General features: G+C 55.7%; 3 protein-coding genes across 6 annotated transcripts; 2 read left to right on the forward strand and 1 right to left on the reverse strand.

Annotated features, from left to right (window-relative positions):
- Positions 1–234: 234 nt before the first annotated feature.
- TTC31 (tetratricopeptide repeat domain 31) lies at positions 235–9,060 on the reverse strand. Of its 3 annotated transcripts, none has more exons than XM_075556904.1 (13): positions 8,597–9,059; positions 8,341–8,426; positions 4,592–4,685; positions 4,252–4,481; positions 3,993–4,076; positions 3,546–3,602; positions 3,378–3,458; positions 3,072–3,266; positions 2,782–2,833; positions 2,613–2,703; positions 2,387–2,528; positions 2,097–2,198; positions 235–1,894 (listed from the first exon to the last, which is right to left on the reverse strand). In XM_075556904.1, exons 1-13 carry the CDS (start codon positions 8,634–8,636, stop codon positions 1,373–1,375), a joined length of 1,776 nt encoding a protein of 591 aa, XP_075413019.1. In that variant the 5' UTR covers positions 8,637–9,059; the 3' UTR covers positions 235–1,372. The 3 variants fall into 3 exon arrangements, with proteins under 3 accessions (XP_075413019.1, XP_075413018.1, XP_075413020.1); XM_075556903.1 differs by having other exon boundaries at positions 8,341–8,429; positions 8,597–9,058; XM_075556905.1 differs by having other exon boundaries at positions 1,406–1,841; positions 8,341–8,429; positions 8,597–9,060.
- On the forward strand, positions 8,385–14,344 carry CCDC142 (coiled-coil domain containing 142). Of its 2 annotated transcripts, XM_075556902.1 has the most exons (9): positions 8,385–9,940; positions 10,187–10,273; positions 10,357–10,524; positions 10,660–10,790; positions 10,864–10,977; positions 13,197–13,311; positions 13,443–13,620; positions 13,742–13,941; positions 14,077–14,344. In XM_075556902.1, exons 1-9 carry the CDS (start codon positions 8,899–8,901, stop codon positions 14,340–14,342), a joined length of 2,301 nt encoding a protein of 766 aa, XP_075413017.1. In that variant the 5' UTR covers positions 8,385–8,898; the 3' UTR covers positions 14,343–14,344. The 2 variants fall into 2 exon arrangements, with proteins under 2 accessions (XP_075413017.1, XP_075413016.1); XM_075556901.1 differs by having other exon boundaries at positions 13,742–14,344.
- A 925-nt stretch (positions 14,345–15,269) lies between these two features.
- On the forward strand, positions 15,270–16,829 carry MRPL53 (mitochondrial ribosomal protein L53). The gene is made up of 3 exons (XM_075556906.1): positions 15,270–15,399; positions 15,487–15,599; positions 15,683–16,829. The coding sequence occupies exons 1-3, from the start codon at positions 15,308–15,310 to the stop codon at positions 15,823–15,825; spliced, it is 348 nt and encodes a 115-aa protein (XP_075413021.1). The 5' UTR covers positions 15,270–15,307; the 3' UTR covers positions 15,826–16,829.
- Positions 16,830–19,408: the final 2,579 nt, after the last annotated feature.

Here is a 19,408-nt window from a genome sequence, read left to right on the forward strand (position 1 = left end):
ATGGTTTTCCAATGGCACCGAACGTTTTCTGGGCCCTACTTTTTCGTTTAGGAGGTCTGGGGTGGGGCCTGCCAATTTGCGTTGGCAACAGCTTCCTTGGTTATGTTGGTACTCTGAACCCAGGGACCCCTTTTTGAGAGCAGTGGTTCTGGGAACTCGGCAGTCGGTGAATTTCAGTGGCACTCCGCTCACCGCCTCGTCTTTCTACTGCGGGAACAATGAACTGGGCAGCTGCAGGCCATAACCAGGTTTATTCAGTACCCACGGAGTCCTGCGATCACGTCTGGTCTTTCTCACACTTCCGCTGGCAATCCTCACAACAGCCCTGTGAGGTAGGCACTGCCCGTGTTACAGCTGAAGGAATTGAGGCACAGGTGTCTGCCCACAGGGGGCAAAGCTGGCAGCTGGCCTGCGCACAGTATTTAGAAGGCCTGTACTGTAAGAATTTAGAATTCAGGCCTGCACCAGTCCAGGGAACTTAGGAAAGTCTTATCTGAAGAACAGGCTTCTCCACTCTCTCTCCCCAAGGTGACCAGTGCCACGGGAGTGAGAAGCATTGGCAGTGACCCTGATAAATGGCCTTTCTGGAAAGGCGTTCTGGGAAGGCTTCAGAGTTTCTGCAGGGCTCGCACGTCAGTGAGCTGAGAGGCCCAGACCGGGTGAGGGGGTTAGGCAGAAACCAGTCAAGGGCCACTGCCAGGATCTCAGAGGACCAAATGGGGAGCAGGCATCTAACACAGGCCGTGGAAAATGAGAGGCTGCTTTGGTGTAGTGGTCGTTGATGGTAAACCTGGACGCGAATGCACACAGGGGAAATCCACAGGCCACAAGGACAGAGGGCACTTCTCCCAGGGGAAGAGAGTGGGTACTTCTCCCAGAGAGGGTACTTCTCCCAGGAGGGGAAGAGAGTGGGAGGAGATAGCAGCAGCTTGGACACCTGCGGAGTCCTTTCTGAGGGACAGCCAGCAGAGGGGAGTATGATGTATGGGCTCTGTCTACTCCCTGGGAAGTCTTTTAACAGTGGGAGGAAGGAGAAGACATCAGTCCAGAGGGTACCCTGCAATGTAGACATGCAACAAGGCACGAGGAGCCAGGAGCTGACTGGGGTTGAGCAATCCCCAGCAAGGACTAGGGTCAGGAAGAAGCTGGGCATCCATCCAGCTGAGGGCAGGCCACAGGCCTCTCTCACCACTGTGAGCCCGTTCCTGAGCACCTAGCTCTGGCTGGTGGATGAAGACACTGGGACCAGGATGTGGAGCCAGCCCCAAATGCCTCTTCGCTGGTCTTTTTATAGGGAAAAAGCACCCTTCTTGAGTTTGTGTTTTGTTCTGATTTCCTACTCCCCTTTAGAAGAAGCCATTTCCCTGAGAACCTAAAACAGCTGTTTCAGTGGATGTGGGGCTCTCCCTCCCTCACCAAGAGGTTCTATGTTGTCAGAGGGGCCCTTTTCCCTGGGTTGAGAGTGCAAGGCATCAGGAGACACAGTGAGCTGGCACCACACGGTGTCCCAGGACCCTAACAGACGAGCAGATCTTCCCTCACCTGGTCTGAGGTAGATGGGGACTCCCAAGCCCCAGCCCATGCCAGCCCTTTGCGGGGTCATGGAGATAGAGAGGAGGGGTTCCTCTACTCTGCACCTGGGACAGGGGGCCATTGGGGTGGCTTGGGTGACATGGAAGATCATTTGTGGAGGGAGGTAGAAGGCCATGGGTCCTGAGAGATGTGGTTCCAGCGGGACTGAGGGGTAGTAGGCCTGGAGGCTCTGGCTCGGCATGGGTGCACGGCGCTGGGAACCAAGCTGACCGTGGTGGGGCACACGTTCCTTTCCGCTGATCCTGCTGCTGCAGGGAGCTGACCGTGGTGGGGCACACGTTCCTTTCCGCTGATCCTGCTGCTGCAGGGGCGGGGTGGGGGGGAGCAGAAAGCGAAGGACACACAGTGATCTTTTCAAGCAGCACAGCCCGGGTCCCTAGTCCCACCAACACCTGCCCTCCCTCTTACTTCTGAAGGACAAGGCAGCCCTGCCTGGCATCGCCACCCTGGCCGCTCCTCCCTGCCACGCTGCCTCAGTGCAGGAGTGGGCCTGGCTCTCTTACCAGGGCGAGGTGGCGAAGGCAGCAGTGGAGCTCCCGGGCTGCGTCCGGCTGGGAGCCGCCTCTCAAAGTGTCCTGGAACACGGCAGCTGCCTCCTCAAAGCGCTTTGGTCCAGGGGCATTGGAAAGAAGAGTGTGGTAAGTGCTCAGGGGATGAGGGAGCCACAGCTGCTCTGGTTCCAAGGGGCCCCAGCTGCCAGGACCGCAGGCTGTGACAGGAGGAGCTTCCTAGAAAACCTGTTCCTGCAGAGCCTGGTGGGCCCCCTCCTGGCCAGGTCCCTCCCACCACTTACCTGCAGCCCCATCAGAGCCTTGCCCAGGCGGAAGAGGCCTCGGGGCCAGCCAGGACGAAGGGTAAGAGCCACCTGGGCATCCGCCAGCGCCCACGCTGGCTGACCCAGCCGCTCGTGGCAGAAGGAACGGTTTCCAAATAACCTGCCAGGAAGTGGCCCAAAGTCAGTGTCCGGAGCACCTTGCCCTGCTCTTAGTTCCCAGCAGTGCAGCCGGTTCCGCACCTACCGGTGGTCCCGGGGGTTGAGCTTCAAGGCCTGGGTGAAGAGGGCCACGGCCTCGCGGTAGAAGCCATTTTGGGCCAAGTGGGTTCCCAAGTCTGGGCAAGAAAGAGAAGGAAGGTTCACACGGGGCCACCCTCGGGAGGGCAGGGCGAGGGGGCGAGAAGGAGTCTCACTTGCTAGCTCCTGGCTCTGCTGTGAGGCCGCTGCCAGCAGTCCGGGAGACACCTAGGGACGGGGACAAAGTCAAGCAGGCCCTGGGCTCCTGCTCCTTTGTTCACACCACGTCAGTCATTGCTGCTCATCTCACAGCATCCCTTCAGGAGGGCCATCGTCCCGCTCTTAGGTGGCAGTCACAGATCCTGTCAGTCAATTGATCCAGCACCCTTCCCCATCGTGTGACCTCCCAGGGATTGCTGACACCCATTCCCTGCTGGTCCTATGAAGGACCGCCCACCCTCCTCACCTCAGCCTTGGGACTCTGCCTGGGGCTCTCTTCTCTTGGAGGGCTCCCTTCCTCTTGGTCCCTCTTCCTCTGGGGGTCCTGGCTCCTGCCTGGGGGGTCCTGGCTCAGCCTTTTGCCTCTACGGGCCTGAGGGGGCCAATCCCCAACTTTGCGCAAGGCTAGAGACACAAACGAGCTGGAAAGATCCAGCGAGTCCTGTGGGCAGAGAGGGGTGTGGTCAGGGGAGGGGTGGGCAATGAAGAGTACCCTAGAGCAGGGGGAGGGGAGGTGGGCAGAGGGCCAATAGGGGAGGAAGGGAGTTCTCACCTCCTCCTCCTCACACTGTTCCTGAGCCAGGTGCCTGGGGCTGGGAGGGGGGCTCTCATCCCCATGCAGGCTGTCCTTGGCCTGGAAGGAAGGGGACAGACAGAGTTGAGACCGGCCTGAACTACGGCTGGCGCTCAGTGTGCTTCTCGGTTGACTGTGGACACTCACTGTGGCCTTCCTGCCATCCTGCTCCAAGCGCTCCTGCAACTTCCGTTCCTTTTGACGCTGTGAGGACAAGGGTGACGATGACAGCATTGACTACATGGAATGTCCTGGGCCAAGACCTTCACGCGCTGGCTCACTCGATCCCTGCCACTCTAGGAAGCAGGCCTTCCCAGGGAGCATGGCCCTCATTGTACAGGTTAAGGAACCAAACCAGCAACAGAACAGGAGTCCCCAGCCAGGGGTCGCAGTGAAGAGGGAGGCAGGTTCAGGCCAAGTAGAAGAGGGGACCCCAGCGCCCAGGCTGGAATCATCCTGTCATTTGGCTTCTAGGAAGAGCTGCACCCCCCAGCCCCTGAGCCCATAGACCGTGAGCTCTCCCCCGTGCTCCCTAAGAATACCCACCGCATCCCCAGAGCCCCCATGCTCCCGCCCCTCCTGCCTCCCAGCCACCTTCTTCTTCAGCCGCTTCTTCTCCGCTTTCTGCTTCGCTCTCTCCTCCTCAGCCACCAGCTCCTCAGCCAGCCGGTTAGCTTCCTGAACAGAGGAGGGAAGGTGAGAAAGAGAGAAGAGAGTGAATGAGAAGACCAAAGAGAGGCAGGCGGTGTGTAAAAAGGCTTGGAAGGCGTAGATCAGGGCAGTAAAGCGATGGAAACATGGGCTGGAAGGACCTCGGGGAGGTGGTGCATCTCCTGCCTCCTGAGCATCTTACCTCTTCAGTTACTAGGATCCTCTGGGGCATGACCACCTGAAACAGACTGTCTGACTCGTGGAGGAAGGATGCCGAGGCAGCGGGGCTTTGAGGCCCGGGCCTCGCCTCTTGGGGAGAGGACAGAAAGGCCTTCCGGAAACCACAGTAGGTCCCTAGTCCCTTGGCCTCCTTGCCTCCTTCACTCTGCTCAGATGTTTTGGCCTCATGGCAGAGCTGGTTCTGGAAGTAATCTGTCGGGAGGAGAGAGAGAGCAGGGGGCTAGAGAGGGCCATCATCCTCAACTGGGGGCTCCTGCGGGCGGGCACCAGCCTCAGCCTGGCCCCACCCCTGCACTCCCCACCTTGGTGGCGCCCCTGCAGCCGCCTACAGCTCCCATCTGCGCAGCTCCAGTGCAGGCCCCTGGGACCTGGTTCCACCAGCTGTCCAAGAAAATCCTGGGAAAGGGGGAACGGAGGCTGGTGTTTGGGGGTGGGGAGGCCTCTGGGAGAGGGCAAAGGGCGTGGCCAGGCTGACTCCTCCCCCAAGGGAGCTACAAACAAGCCACTGAGGCCAGAGATCTCTCCCACTTTGGCCCCTCATCTGCTCCCAGCTTTCCTGGAACACCCCCCCCCCCCACACACACACACCTTACACTGCTTCCTTCTGGGGATTGAGCATGGCACGCAGCCCGCCCTCCTCCTCCACCTGCCACTAGGTCGGCTACGCAGAGCAGGCCCCGGGTGGGGTGGGAGTCCTGGTACCTGCTCTTTCCACTTCATTCTTTTTTTTTTAATTTATTTTTATTTTTTTTATTTTTTAAACAATTTATTTCCACTTCATTCTTATCAAATCCTTGCCACCCCCTCGGACCCACCCTGGGGGCTGCTCGCCACCCGAAGGCGTGCAGGGCGCTTGGCACTCTCCTCCCTGTATTGGGGTTGCCCCACACATCACAAGGCTGAGTGGGCAGCAATGACTTTCGGCTCAAAAACTTCCAGTGAGTCCTGGCTGCTGGGGCACCAGATGGAGCCTTGTGGGTCTGTCAGGGAAGCACCAGCTGTTAACCACAAGGTCAGCGGTTCAAAATTCCAGCTTCTCGGAGGGGCCCGAGATGCAGAGGCAGGCTGCTCCTGGGAAGAGTGTCAGCCTCAGAAGCCCTGTATGGATAGTCACTAGGAGTTGGAAAGGACCCCTTCACAGGGTTTTTTTTTTTTTGTTACCAGGACAACAGGCAAGATGTCCTCTAGCTCCTCGGTCTGGAATGTGAAGCCTTCCAAAAAGCTCTTTTGCTGGCTTTTCCCAACTTCTCTTATAACCCTCCTTTGCTTCTCTGCTTTCTGACACCAGGCTCCGCCTTACCTTGGGGACTTCCTCCACTACCTTTGAACCTCTCCAGCGGTGACCTCACCTTATCATCCTATCTCCTCCTACCTCGGAGGTTCAAATCCCTTTCCTCTTCAAGCCTTACCAGACCCTCCTGTTCTCTGATTATGTCTGCCCTCTTGAACCAAGCTGTGCTTAGTCTAGAAGGTACAACTGAGAACCGTATGATTCAGCGTTTTTTATGGCTCTCCTACTGGGCGAGGCAGCATGGAGCTACAGAGAGCTCTACTGGAGGGGAGCCACTGGCAGCCTGTGTTGGTGTGGGACTTGGTGCTTAACTCCCTAGGCCTGAGGGCCCACATCCACAAAACGAGGCTCTTCAGGGCCTGGCCCAGATACCCTGTGGGTCTGATGAGGGCCATTTTCCTCAGTTAGCAGAAGGGCCAGAGGGCAGGGACCTGCAGGTCCCTTTGTGGCCTAATTAGATCTAGAAACAGAGCAGCTGCTCCCCAAGTGGCTGGCGGAATAAGGACCGTAGAAGGCACACACAACTGCAGGCAGCACCTCCGATCACTGCGGTCTGCGCACCTTTCCAGCTGATTTCAGACACAGCCCGGCTGGCCTGACCGCAGGAGGCCTGTTGCAAGAGCTCCTTCATCTACAACTGTTAGGCTCAATTTCCTGGTGGGTCTGTTTCTGCCTTTCCCCCCCAGCGCAGTCTATATTATTCTTTTTATCGTGAATTGGGGGACGGATCACAAAGCAGATCCGTGTTTGTTCCACTCAGTTCATACACACTTTATGTCATTTGACTGCCCTCCTAACAATGTGCCATCAGTTCCCCCAGCCTCCACCCCCAGCCATGTTCCCAGTATTCTAAGCTTCCTGCGCTTTGTCCTTGGGTAAATGCTGCTCTTTTGATCTCAAATGGCTGATTATTCCCCTATTGTTTGGCTGGATAGTGAGCCAGGAGGTGGGGTTCATTTCCAGACCTGAAGGGTACTGAAAAGCCATAATCTTGGGGGTTCCACCTATCTCTAGCCAACCATTAAGCCTAATTTTTTTAAAGAAATAACTTTTAGTTTTGTTCCCCAGTGTTCTCCCTCTCTACCTAGGCGCTTCACCTGGGATCCCTTTCAGAGTCATTTGGAGTGGGAGCTGAGCACCAGCTCCTTCAGGTCTCAGCCGTGGATGGAGGCTGATGGGCATGTGGTCCCCATGCATCTTCCATGTCCCTCACCCTTCTTTCCTGCACGTGGGAAGAGACCTTTCTGGGCCGCAGGTGCCACTTACCAAAGTAGATTGTACAACATTGCCTTTGTGGACGGCATGTGACATCCACTGACCCGGGGTCTCCCGAGACTATTGTCCCGAACCCCCTTCCCGCCCAAGCAACTCGCTGGTTAAGTCCAAGGAGCTTTCATACATCTCTATGCCACTCTCCTCGTTCACTGTATGGCCATGCCCATTCTGGCCCTCCAAGACCTTTCTGAATGTCTCCTCTCTTCTGACAGGGCCCATGTAGCCACAGCCGGCTCCTCAAGCCAGCCAAGGACATGCCCCTCGCAGGGCTCCGCCCTTCCCCCCCCACCCCCCTGCCCGCTGTCCTCCTTGTTATTTCCTCTGCCTGGAATGCTCTTTCCCCAGTAGCTGGTTTATTGCTTAGTCCACTTCAGCTCTCCCCTCCTCCAGGAAGCCTTATCTGACCATCTTTTTCTCTTTGTACAGAGTAGCCTCCCAACTGCTCCCAGCCCTCCTGCTCTGCCTTTCCCCAACCCTGTATTTGGCATACTAAGTTGTCTGTGTGGTGACTGGTTGTCCCACTCATTTCAAATTCACTCCAAGCCGGATTTTTGGGGGTGGTGGTGGTGGTGGGGTGCCTTTTGGTTTACCATCAAAGTCTAGGACAGTGTTTGGTACGCAGCAGATGATCCTCTGTGTGTTTTAAATGGATGAACCGAGGCAACGAGATCGGTGAGGAGGCTGTTCTAATGGAGAGGCAGCCTACAAGTTCTCAAGTATACAGTGAATTTGGGATTTACCCTGTCGTTGGTGAGAGTTGATAAACTTAACTGAGATAGCACCGGAGGGAGATGGAGATGACTCTTGGAATGGCTAATTAGCAGGCAATTACAATAGGTCGGGCCAAAGAGAATGAATCCCACTGAGGCAGAGGCCGGGATGAATTTGGGACACTTCAGAAGTGGAGTTTACCGCCGGACTAAATATGTGTGGTAGAGGAAAGAATCAGGGTAACCGGGCTTCTCAGAAGTCTGGATTAAGCAACTGGATGGGAGTTTGAGTTAATAATCAATTTGGAGAGTGGAGAAAAGCAATGGACAAGCACAGAGAAACCAACCTGAGTCTGGTGGCTTTAAACTTTACATGAGAGGTCCAGGCAGTTGGAAGGAGAGCTTCTTCGTGCTCTCAGGCCTGCTCCGGTCTCTGCTCGGCTTGACATTCAAACCAAGCCCGGCCCCGCAGGCTCCTCACTGCCTGACCAAATCGCACGCCAGAGCTGTCCCCTTCACTTTCACCGGTCCCGTCTGAGCACCGCGTTTCCGCGGAAGAACTCCTAGGGGCCTTCCTTTGCCCGATCCTGCCCAGGTCACGCTTTTACCCGGGCAGCATCGTGGTCCCCCTCTGCGGGTCCCGCGCCCCTCGGTCATGCTCCCCCCTTCCAGACCCCGGAGCCGCGAGCGGGGACGGGCCCTTGTCAGGCGCCAGCGCCCCTCGAAGGCGGTGTGGCCGGGGTACAGCGGACCCAGGGCGCCGGAGCCCCTTTACCTCTCCGCCGTAGTCTTCGGGACCGAATTCCGTGCAGAGTTGGGGGGCAGCAGCGACCCCCAGCGGGCAGCCGGGCCGCAGATCCCCTGCTACGGGAAAGGAGGACGGCTCAACGCCAGGGGCCTTCGAGTCGGCGGGGAAGCCCGAGCCCCCCGCGCCCGGCGCGAAGCTACAGCCCTGACCAAACCGTCCCCGGGCGGACGCCGAGGCCAGCCTGGCCCCCTGCACCCCCTCCCGTGCCGCGACGGCCGCTCACCTAGCTTGATCCGCCCCACAGCCTTCGGAACCGGCGCCATCCCTGGTCCGCGGTGACCCGAAAGTGAAAGATGTTTTGGAATTCGATACGGGCCGGAGGGCGGGGTGGGACCGCGCGGGTGGCCATCTTTACTAGGGGCAGAAGCCTCCGGTTACGGGGCGCCGGAGGCCCCAGCAGCGCTGCCCAGGCTCCCGGCCCGGGCCGGCCCTGGGGACGGGGCGGAGTCCCGGCTGCGCTGGCGTTGGGCCCAGCCCGGCCGAGGGAGGGGATCGTTCGGTCGGGTCGCGACCTGCCGGGGCCAGATGGCCCAGACATCTCGATCGAGTGGCCTTCTGCCCCCGCTTGCGTCCGTGTCGCCGCTGTGGGTGCAGTCCGGGGGCGCTGGCGAGGAGCCGTGGGAAGGCAGGCGGGCGGACGCCCTCCCCGGGGCGGACCGCGGCTGGCGGGGGCCGCCCGTTGCTTGGAGCGCCTCGCGCCTGGAGCCCTGGTCCGGCGGAGCTGCTGCGGGAGCTCGGTGGTGCGCGGGGCCGCCGCCGGAGCTGGAGGCTGGGGCGCCCGCGTGGACGCGGGAGCCGGCGACAGGCCGCCCGATCCCGCCCGAGCTGCAGCGCCTCCGGGCCGTGCTGCTGCGGCTGCAGCGCGAGCGCGAGCAGCTCCTCCGGGCCCGTGACTACGCCCGCCACCTGCAAGCGGCCGTGCGCCTCCTGGGGACCCTGAGTCCGGGCACCGCACCGCCGGGCCCCGGGCCCTTGCTCCAGCTGTGCCGCGACCTGCTGCCGCACCCTCCCCGCGGGGCTGGTCCGCGCACCCGGCGCCTGGAGCCGCTGCTCCTGACGCGCCTGGTCGGACTAGCCACCCAGCGCCTGGATGCTACCGTGGAGATGCAGCTCCGAGCGCTGGGCCGGGCGCCCTCCGGCCCGGCCCTGTCATCCCAACTCGCCGAGCTGCTGCTGGTGCTGCCCACCTACCACCAGCTGCTGGGGAGGGCCGTGAGCCGCGTGCCTGGAGCCGCGCGGCCCTTCCCCCGGACCCGAGTGCTCCGCCTCCTGGCTGGGGAACGGGGTTGCCAGGTGGCCGGTCGGTTGGCCGTGGCATCGAGCTTGCGGGACCAGCTTCGCAGGCAGTGCCAAGAGGAGCGGGAGCTGCTGCCGGGGCTGCTGGGGCTGCTGGGGGGCGTGGCGGGCTCATGCAGCAGCGGACTGGGCCTTGGAGAGGCGGGGGCCCTGTGGAGCCAGTACTGGACCCTGCTGTGGGCAGCCTGTGCCCAGAGTCTGGGCTTGAAGCTGGGCCCTTGGAAGGACCCCAGGACAGCGGCACAGCAGCTGGGTCAGGCACTGGGGCAGGGTGAGTCACGGGCTGCTGTAGGCCCTTGGGAAGGTCGGGGGCTCTTCCTAAGTCCTCTTAATCAGCTCCCTCATCCGCTTGCCTGACTACAAAAGCAGACCCTTTGTAGGTCAATCGAATGGCCCCCGCTTTCCATCCCGCCTCTGTGTTCAAGAGGTAGCCGCTCTCTCCTGGGCTCCTCCATGACTGGGCGGGCAGTGGTGGAGGGACAGGCTTGTCAGGCGCCATGCCATTTCTTCCCCCTAGGATCACTGCCCCAGGAGTGTGAGAAAGAGTTGGCCTCTTTGTGCCACAGCCTCCTCCACCAATCGCTTCTCTGGAGCTGGGACCAAGGTGAGAAGGAAGGGCTAATGGGGGAGACCTAAGGCCCCGGCTGGCTGTCCATCCCCTATCACACCATGCCCCATCATCCTCAGGCTTCTGCCAGGCCTTGGGATCTGTGCACAGAGATCAGAACAGCCTCCCCTCTCCCCGGGATGGTAGCTCCTGCTCTGGAACAACTGCACTTCTGCAACAGCTCTTGCCCCCTCTCTTGGATGCCCTCCAGGAACCCAGGTCAGCGCTGACCCTCCCGTGGCCTCCAGGTGAGATGAGGGGCTGGGCTGTGGAGACAGAGGAGCTGAGAATGTTCTACTTTCTCTTTTACTCCATCCTAGAGCCAGTCTCCTTCTACCGATGCTCCATGACCCCTCAAATACTTTCTCTTCCACTCTCCTCAGGTCCTGCACCCCTGGCCCTGGGGCTCTGTACTCTCCAGACCACCCTGCTCTGGTTCTTGGGAAGAGCTCAGCAGCATCTGGCAGCATGGGCCCCTGGCTCTTTCTTGTTCCTGATCCAGAAGGATTTGCCTGTGAGTGACTGGGGAGTTGGGAAGGGAGCAATGTGGGCTGTGTTCACACCTTACTCTCTGTTTCTGCCCAAAGCCTCTACTGCACGAGGTACAAGCTTTGTCTGACCTAGCCTCCAAGGACAACTTGGCCCTGGAGGTGGAGCAGCGGCTGGCCCTGCAGATCCAGGAGCTGACTGCCCAGATCCAGGTGAGAGAGGGGGCTTGGCAGTTTAAGACCCTGTCCTGTGCCCATCTAGGTGGGAGGGGTTGGGACCTTCTCAGGGCCTGGGGATTTCCTTAGAGTCTCTGCTAAATTTCTTTTCTCCACCCCACCCCCAGTATTTACTTCATTATTGTTATTTTCTGACAGTTTTTTGGGCATATAATTCACGTCACACAACTCAGTAGTTCAGTCCTATTACGATCAACTCTAGGACAGTTTCTTCTTTCGTGTTTCATTGTTATTAGCTCCCCATTCCCCATCCGTCTCCTCTGCCACACCCCAAGAGACCATTAGTGCCGTTACTGTCTCCATACCTCTGCCTATCCTGGCTTTCATAAACAGAAAAGCATCCCCAGAACAGTCTAACAACAGTAACAACGTTAAACCAAGAAGGATCTCAATAGAAAATAAAGCAGAACTTACTTAAAACTAGCACAAGTTTAAAATGGGTGAAAAGGGAGAGCCAATGATAAGGTGTAAAATTTGAACCTAACTGCTTCTGTAATCATCCACTGTCCAATGCCCTCTGCATGACAGCCAGGCTACCCACATCCCTGGTCTGTGGTCAGAGGGGATTCACCGTAACCCACATGGTATTCAGATTCCCTGTATACTTGTTTGTTTTTCTTGCTCATGGTTTGGTCTCTCTCACTACCTTATTTTAGACCTCAGACCTAGACAAAACTAGAGAGGAGTAAAATGGACCCTGTGTTCCCACCAGTGAGGTTTTCACAATCATGTTCAACGTCGTCTTATCTGTACTTCTCTGCATCTCTAATCATGTCAGGCTGTCATTCTGGTATCCGCCAGTGGTGATCATTGTCTAGATGCATTATTTCATTAAGAGTGGTAAGGTGATGTTCTAATCCTCTCACTCCCGCTTCAGTTACCGGCTGGATTGCTCCTCAAAAGATGCACTTCCCTTATTCATTATTTAGGATCTTTTGTCTAGAGCAGGCAAGGTACATGAGGGGATCCTTCCTTATTACTTTCAACATTTCTCCTCTTTAAAAAAATTGTATGTTCATAACTAAAAGTGAAGTTTAGTTTACAAGGCTTCTCTTCTCATGAAAAACCAGCACTTTCATTGCCTCCCACTCCACCTCTATGTCCTGTCCCTCAGTGGTTGCTGCTTCTATTTTCTTCTGTATTTATGAGTAAAGTTATTACGCTGCTATCTTTAAGTCCCCTCCTTCCTCCCACTATCTATTTCTACTATGGAAAGTATCCCAGTGTTTGCTGTTTTGTTCCTAATTTTTACTTCTTTTCCCTAAAGACGGCATGATTTTAGTGTCTAACCCATAGTCCTTTGCTCCTTTTGTGTCCCCACTAACCCACAGTGCCTTGCTGCTGTGGATGCCCAGTTTAGCTTTCTTTGCATCCAGTGTTGGCTGGGAGACTTCCCCCATCACTGATTGTTCCCGCTTGAAACTCAACATGAGTACAGAGTGATGGTCGTAGAAGCTCTAAGGTGGGAAAGCCCCGGTGACCCCAGGGTACAGCAGCTCTGTACATTCTATGTGGCTTGATCAGGTGGTCGGGTGATTCAGAGCAGCAGAGTTGTGAGAGTATGCAGTTGACAGCCCCTTGGGGGAACAGTGCGGACCTGATCTGACAGCACAGGCTCTCTCTTGGAGTGGGGAGTGCCGTGTTGGGGAGCTGAAGGGGGCAACTGAGCTGAGTGGCATCAAATTGTGGGGGGTCTTGCACATTAGCCCACAGAATTGGGGCTCTATCTCATGAGGGATGGGGAAGCATCCTAAGAGCAGACAAGGAACACTGAGGATGATGATAGGCATCTGACAGTGGCCTCCCCTTTGTGGAGGTTAATGAGAAGCTTGGTGTCCATCCATCCCCAGACCATGCAGACCTCTTCCTTGTCGTGTGCATGTGGAACACTGGGGGCCAGAGGGTGGTGTCTCTCTTTATCCTATTAATGTTCCTATAGACTAAAATTCACCCCATAGATCTTCCATCTTCTGAACCCAGCTGGGGGACACGGGGCAATTGTTCATGGTCTCTTCTGGGTCCATCTCAATGGAAGCCATGGTGCCCCTGCTCAGAAAGTTCCCAGGACCACACCACAAGGCCTTGGGGTGTGGGGTTTCGTGGACTCCAGCTTAAACGTCTGAGCTTTAGAAAGGCATCCTAACGAGGCAAGCCCCTCGCCAACAGGCCCCTTTGACTTGCTCCCCCTCCCACAGCTCCTGCCTGAAGAGTCACTGAGTCTCTTTTCTCAAGAATGCCGTAAGCAAGCCACACAGGGCTTTGAGCTGCACATGCCAAGGGGTCGGCACTGGTGCCTTCGTCTCTGTCCTGGTAACTTCTGCCACCATCCCCTTCCAGGGACCCAAGGGGGTAATAGTGGCCCATCCCTTCAAAATGCTGGCTTTACCCCCACCTGCAGCAGGCCCCCTCCCACCACGGTCCTTTCTCTACTCTCACTTCAGAGCTGCCTAACGTTCCGAGTGACTATGCTGGGCTGGTGGTCCGCACTGTCCTGCAGCCTGTGTTGCAGGGACTACAGGGATTGCCGCCCACGGCCCAGGTCTCTGCCCTCAGCCAGGTGCTGACCGCCATCCTGGGTGCCTGGCTAGACCACATCCTCAACCACAGGATCCGGTTCAGGTGGGGAGACCAGGAGACCATGGTAGGGGGGAGAAATGGAGAAAGGGTGGGAGGTGAAGCAGGACAGGGCCATTTGAAGAGGCAGGAGGGTCAGGTGATGACGTTGTACCTTGGGCTTCAGCCTGCAGGGGGCGCTGCAGCTCCGACAGGACTTTGGAGTGGTCCGGGAGGTGCTGGAAGAGGAGCGGTGGGGCCTGGCCCCTGACCTCCGCCAGACTCTGTTCATGCTGAGCATTTTCCAGCAGCTGGATGGGGCCCTGCTATGCTTGTTGCAGCAACCCTTGCCCCGAACACGAGCCCACAGGAGGCCTCTCTGTTGCTGTGAGTCACCCCCACCTCAAACCCTAGGCTCTTGGCCTTCTACTCCCTACTTGACCCTCCACAGCCCACCTTCACCCTTAGCGTCTCTTCAGCATCTCCTCACAAACCATCTGCTTCCCACTTGGGTCTCGCCAGGTGCTTGTGATGAGGTACAGACCACGGATTTGCCCAGCAGCAGCCTCAACAGCCTGGAGAGCTTGGATCCCCCGCTTCAGCCTGGAGCAGCCCCAGCCCAGACAGCTCAGTTGTTAAGCACACTGCTACAGGGAGGGGGACCTAGCCCGGAGGCTTACCTGGTGGGAAATCAGCAGGCCTGGCTTGCCCTGAGGCAGCACCAGCACCAGCACCCCCGTTGGCACCTGCCCTTTCTTTCCTGCCTGGAGGCCAGTCCTGAACCATAAGAAGCCCGGGCCCAGGGCTAGGAAGACAGAGTTCCCCATCTCTAGCAGAAGCTGCTGAGACCCTTGGAATTTCATGTTAAAGAGGCCTGGAACAGGGAGCTCAAGGAAGCAAACCTGCAAAGCACAAGGCACATAGAGCCTAGGGTCATAAGCGAAGGTCCAAGATCACTGCAGAGCTTGGAATCCAAAATCGAGGGCAAGACCACAGCCCGGAATCTGGGAGGTCAACATCCTTGAGAGACTCCGGGCTGGGAGCTGGGAGGGGCCAGAGAGGGTTGGAACCCAGAGCACAGGGGAAGGGAACATTTCAACAGGAAGCAGAGTTTAGATGCCACTTCCCAGCACTGGGCTGAGAGGAACGTTATTCATCCTGAGGCACAGAGGTGAAAGGGGGCATTTCTGCATCTGGATCAGGATCCCAGGAGCTGGTATCTTGTACTCCTCTGCCCAGTAGTATTTTCAGTCAACTACGCTATGCGTGCAACATGCTTCATCTTCAGTGACTTCCAGGAGGGTTACCTCTTGGTAGGTGTGTTATGCCTGCCGTAGTAGTGTTCCCTCTCCGCGGAGAGGACCTGGATCCAAGCCGGTATTAGCCTAGAGCTGACACAGAAGGGAAAAGGCTACGTAAGACCGACCTGTTTCTGAGCCGATGCCAAAGGGCTATGCGTTATTATTTTTAATGGTTTTCACCGCGACCGCTGCAGGAGGACTATTGATGATCGGTAGTATTTGCTGATCTGTAGCTTTGGGGCTCTAGCTGTGTGACCCAGCAGGTGCCTGCCCAGATCAGGCGACGGAATCACCGCCCTACCTCCCTTCCTCTTGGGGAGAGGAATCCGGGCCGGCGGCCCAGTCCCTTCCCGCGCCCAGCCGCGCGGGGCGCTGAGTCGCGGCGTTCCGCGTTTCTCGCCGGGGGGCCGGACTTCCGCCCGCGCGAGTCGCTTCCGGGGGCGGAGGTCGCAATGGCGGCGGCCTTGGCTCGGCTCGGGCTCCGGTCGGTCAAGCAAGTTCGTGTTCAGTTCTGCCCTTTCGAGAAGCACGTGGAGGCGACGAGGTACTCGGGGCGGGCGGGGGCGGGGAGGGGGCTCGGAGCCCGGGGCCCGGCGCTCAGGCGGCTGGCGTGCCCCTCTCCCCTCCCCAGGACCTTCCTGCAGGCGGTCAGCAGCGAGAAGGTGCGCGCCACCAACCTCAACTGCTCGCTGATTGCGGACGTGCGACACGACGGCTCCGAGCCCTGCGTGGACGTGCTGTTCGGTGGGCGGAGGCGCCGGGGGGCGGCAGGGCCAGCCCCGACCCCGCCGGCCGCCCCCTGCCTCACGCGTGCCTTTCTCCGCCAGGCGACGGACACCGCCTGGTGATGCGCAGCCGCCACCTGACCGCGCAGGAGATGCTCGCTGCCTTCGCCTCGCACATCCAGGCCCGCACCGCGGCGGCGGCGGGCGGCGGGGACGAGCCGGGCGCTGGCAGCGGGAGGGGCTGACGGCCGGGCCGCGGGAGCGGGAACGTTCGACCGCACCACCCAGATGGCTCTCCGCGGGGCGCGAGCACCCGGCCACTGTTTCCGAGAAGGGTCAGGGCACACGGGCATTTCCTTCACTTCCTTACTGTCATTTGCCGCTTGGTCCTTTTCAGCTTGACGTCTCCTACCGCACGTGTCCGAGAGGAACTTAGTGCAGTGCTGCTTCCTTGGCTTTCATCTTGGTGAAAACGCTTCCCCTTGGGCCCTAAGTCTCAGCGTGTTGAATCTTCAGTTACCTGGGCAGGTTAATCGCCTAGTAGCTTTATGCTTTTCTCCTTTTATTTTTGCCCCTTGTGTATTCTTCCTGGAGTGCCGCGGCCTCTCATAACTAGAACTCTCTGGAATTAACCCTTACATTTTTGTTGGCTCTCATTCCGATTTGTGTTGTAGGTGCATAACTCCTGTTACCTGCCACCATTCTTTGCTCCTTCCACCCTAAAACATCCCAACAGTATGCCTTGTCCAGAATAGATTTGACAGCCTTACATGTATGAGGGGACTTTGAATGAAAAGATAATGGAATTTGCCCATGAACTTTTTTGAAGCTCTTTCATATACTTGTCTCTTTCTTAACTCCGTTCCATTTCCAAGCACTTCACCTGCTCAGCCACCTGGCCTGGAAACCACCCCATTGTTCCTGCTCTCTCCTTTTCCCTGACTATTCAGTGCATTAGAATACTCTGTGCATTAAAAATACTCTGTGATGAGCACATGCTCCTGAGATGTTTCTCATTTCATTCACTCTGGGTCGTTGCGGCACTCTTTCATTTAGACTGGCTTTGTGCTGCTGAGTTCTATCTTTCCAAAGCACACCACTGGTTTGATCTCTACTATTGCCTCTTTCAAGAAGCAGCCCTTCAGTAGTCTTTTTCATGCTGAGCTATCACTGTTAAGTGGACATGAAAGCAATTTACAAGGTTAAATCAGCCTTAAAAAAACCTCTGAAATAAAAACAAAAGGTATGAGTGTGTGGTATGGGAAGTATTCTTTTAGGAAACTTTGATCTTAAGCATATAGAAATGTATATAATACAGTATGCCTATGGGCATATCTGCTTATTGAGTGCCATCAAGTCAATTCCCATTCACAGTAATCCTGTGTGAATCTAGGCCCTGCCCCATAGGGTTTCCTATGGAGCTCTGGTGGTCTAGTGGTTGTGCATTGGGCTGTTATATCTATGGTTGGCAGTTCGAAACTACCAGCAGCTCCTCAGAAGAAAGATTGGGCTTTCTACTCCCATAAACAGTTACAATCTCCAAAACCCACAGGGGTTCCCTACGAGTCAGCATGGACTCCATGTTAGTGAATTTGGTGTAGTTTATATGGCAGGAAGGCATTTGCAATAATCCACTCTCCAATACACACTGCATGATAGCAAGACTATTCACATCCCTGGTCTGTAATCAGCGGGGATGCACCAGAAGCTTAATCCACATATATTTCTTCTTCACCTCACCAAGGAAACAACTTGAAAATGGGTCAAAGATAAACAAGCGGCCATCTAGCTCAAAAGCAACAAAGCCCACATGGAAGAAGCACACCAGCCTGTGTGATCAAATGGTGCCAAAGGGATCAGTTATCAGGCATCAAAGAACAAAAAGTCATATCATTGTGTGCTCATCTCCATGATACGATCGCTGGAAACAAATGGGTGCATAAGCAAATGTGATGAAGAAAGCTGATGGTGCCTGGCTATCAAAAGATAGAGCGTGTTGGACAGGGTTCTCTAGAGAGACAAGACCAGATTGCTAGTAATTATATATAAATATATTTATATAAATAATACAAGAAATGAACCGTTAAATTATATACAGATAGATAATACAAGAAGTTAAATTATAAAGCAGTGAGACACTAGCAGTCCTTTAAGACTTGAGAGCCGCCAGTTGCCAGTCCCCTTCTGTAGAGAGAGCTGGGTTATATATACCCAGGTAGCAAACAGCAAGGCAGGTCACCAACTGTTGGTCCCCAGCTCCAGAGATTAACATTCCAATCCTGTGGGGTTAAAAGGACCTCAACTTAAAGCGACACAGTCCACAGGCTACACATCCTACAGCTAGTGTACCCCTTTAAATTGAGGCACAGAATAAGCAAGTTGAGGCTCACTGAGCCATTTATCCCTCCGCCCTTCAATTAATCCTACTTTTGTTTATCGGTTAGGCTGGCACAATAAACTATCGCATAGAGCATCTGGGGTTTTAAAGTCTTGAAGGTAAACAAGCGGCCATCTAGCTCAGAAGCAACATGGAAGAAGCACACCAACTTGTGCAACTATGAGGTGTCAAAGGGATCAGGTATCAGCCATCATCAGAACAAAATATCAGTGAATGAGGTGGGGAGTGGGGAGTAGAGACCCAAAGCCCATTTGTAGGCTACTGGATATCCCCTTACAGAAGGGTCTCAGGAAGGAGATGAGCCAGTCAGGGTGCAGTGTAGCAACGATGAAACACAACTTTCCTCTAGTTCCTAAATACTTCCCCCTCCCCCACTATCATGATCCCAATTTTACATTATAAATCTGGCCAGACCAGAGGATATACACTGGTACAGATAGGAACTGGAAACACGGAATCTAGGGTGGATGATCCCTTCAGGACCAGTGGTGTGAGTGGCAATACTGGGAGGGCAGAAGAAGGGTGGGTTGGAAAGGGGGAACCAATTACAAGGATCTACATGTGACCTCCTCCCTGGGAGACGGACAACAGAAAAGTGGGTGACGAGAGACATCAGGGCATGATGTGACAAAATAATAATTTATAAATTATCAAGGGTTCATGAGGCAGGGGGGAAGGAGGAAGGAGTAGGGGAAATGAGCTGATGCCAGGGGCTTACGTGGAGAGCAAATGCTTTGAGAATGATGAGGGCAATGAATGTACAAATGTGCTGTACACAATTGATGTATGTATGGATTATGATGAGTTGTATGAGCCCCTAATGAAATTATTTTTAAAAATGAGTCAAAAAGGGAGAGCAAATCATAAGTTATTACATTATAATTAACTACATCTGCCATAATAAACTTTACTCTTGTCTGATTAACAAGGTTATTGATAACGCAGGACTGTGGTCAGAGGGGATTCACCAGAAGCTTCATCCATGTGTGAACCCTGCAAATGGATTTTGAGCTTCCACTTATTATCCAAGCCTTGTGAAAGCAGGTGTTCACAATTTAAGCTCTGATACCATCCCCCCATTCAGATTTGGATGTAATTATTTACAATCCTTCTATCACAGTCTGGTGGAATTAACTGGTGCCTCATTTTGGTGGCTGCCTGTTTGAAGACAAGCCTTTTAAGACCCCAGAAACTATTCTTTCCGATAGCTTGGTACCATCTAGTTTTTTCACTACACTTTGTATAGTACCCATTATCTCCAGTGATATCTTCATGGAGACAGCCACTGGTTTGAGAACTTCAGAATGCACAACCACTATGATACCTTGGTTGGCAGCTGTACATTTTGCCCAATACATCTCCTATGAGCCAAATGACTACATCATTACTAGATTGCTCCCCTACTTAACTGGGCTGTCTTTTCTATTTGA

Source organism: Tenrec ecaudatus, chromosome 8 (assembly GCF_050624435.1).
Source record: "Tenrec ecaudatus isolate mTenEca1 chromosome 8, mTenEca1.hap1, whole genome shotgun sequence".
Classification (NCBI taxonomy): domain Eukaryota; kingdom Metazoa; phylum Chordata; class Mammalia; order Afrosoricida; family Tenrecidae; genus Tenrec; species Tenrec ecaudatus.

Coding starts and splice junctions, on each gene's coding strand:
- TTC31 (XM_075556903.1), bottom strand. CDS start 8,636: ATGGCGCCGGTTCCGAAGGCTGTGGGGCGGATCAAGCTAG. Junction 4,077..4,251: donor GGATCCTAGTAACTGAAGAG/GTAAGATGCTCA, acceptor TCCTCTGTTCAG/GAAGCTAACCGGCTGGCTGA. Junction 2,704..2,781: donor GCAGAGCCAGGAGCTAGCAA/GTGAGACTCCTT, acceptor TTTCTTGCCCAG/ACTTGGGAACCCACTTGGCC.
- CCDC142 (XM_075556901.1), top strand. CDS start 8,899: ATGGCCCAGACATCTCGATCGAGTGGCCTTCTGCCCCCGCTTGCGTCC. Junction 10,274..10,356: donor TCTCTGGAGCTGGGACCAAG/GTGAGAAGGAAG, acceptor CATCATCCTCAG/GCTTCTGCCAGGCCTTGGGA. Junction 13,621..13,741: donor AACCACAGGATCCGGTTCAG/GTGGGGAGACCA, acceptor CTTGGGCTTCAG/CCTGCAGGGGGCGCTGCAGC.
- MRPL53 (XM_075556906.1), top strand. CDS start 15,308: ATGGCGGCGGCCTTGGCTCGGCTCGGGCTCCGGTCGGTCAAGCAAGTT. Junction 15,400..15,486: donor AAGCACGTGGAGGCGACGAG/GTACTCGGGGCG, acceptor TCCCCTCCCCAG/GACCTTCCTGCAGGCGGTCA. Junction 15,600..15,682: donor CTGCGTGGACGTGCTGTTCG/GTGGGCGGAGGC, acceptor TTTCTCCGCCAG/GCGACGGACACCGCCTGGTG.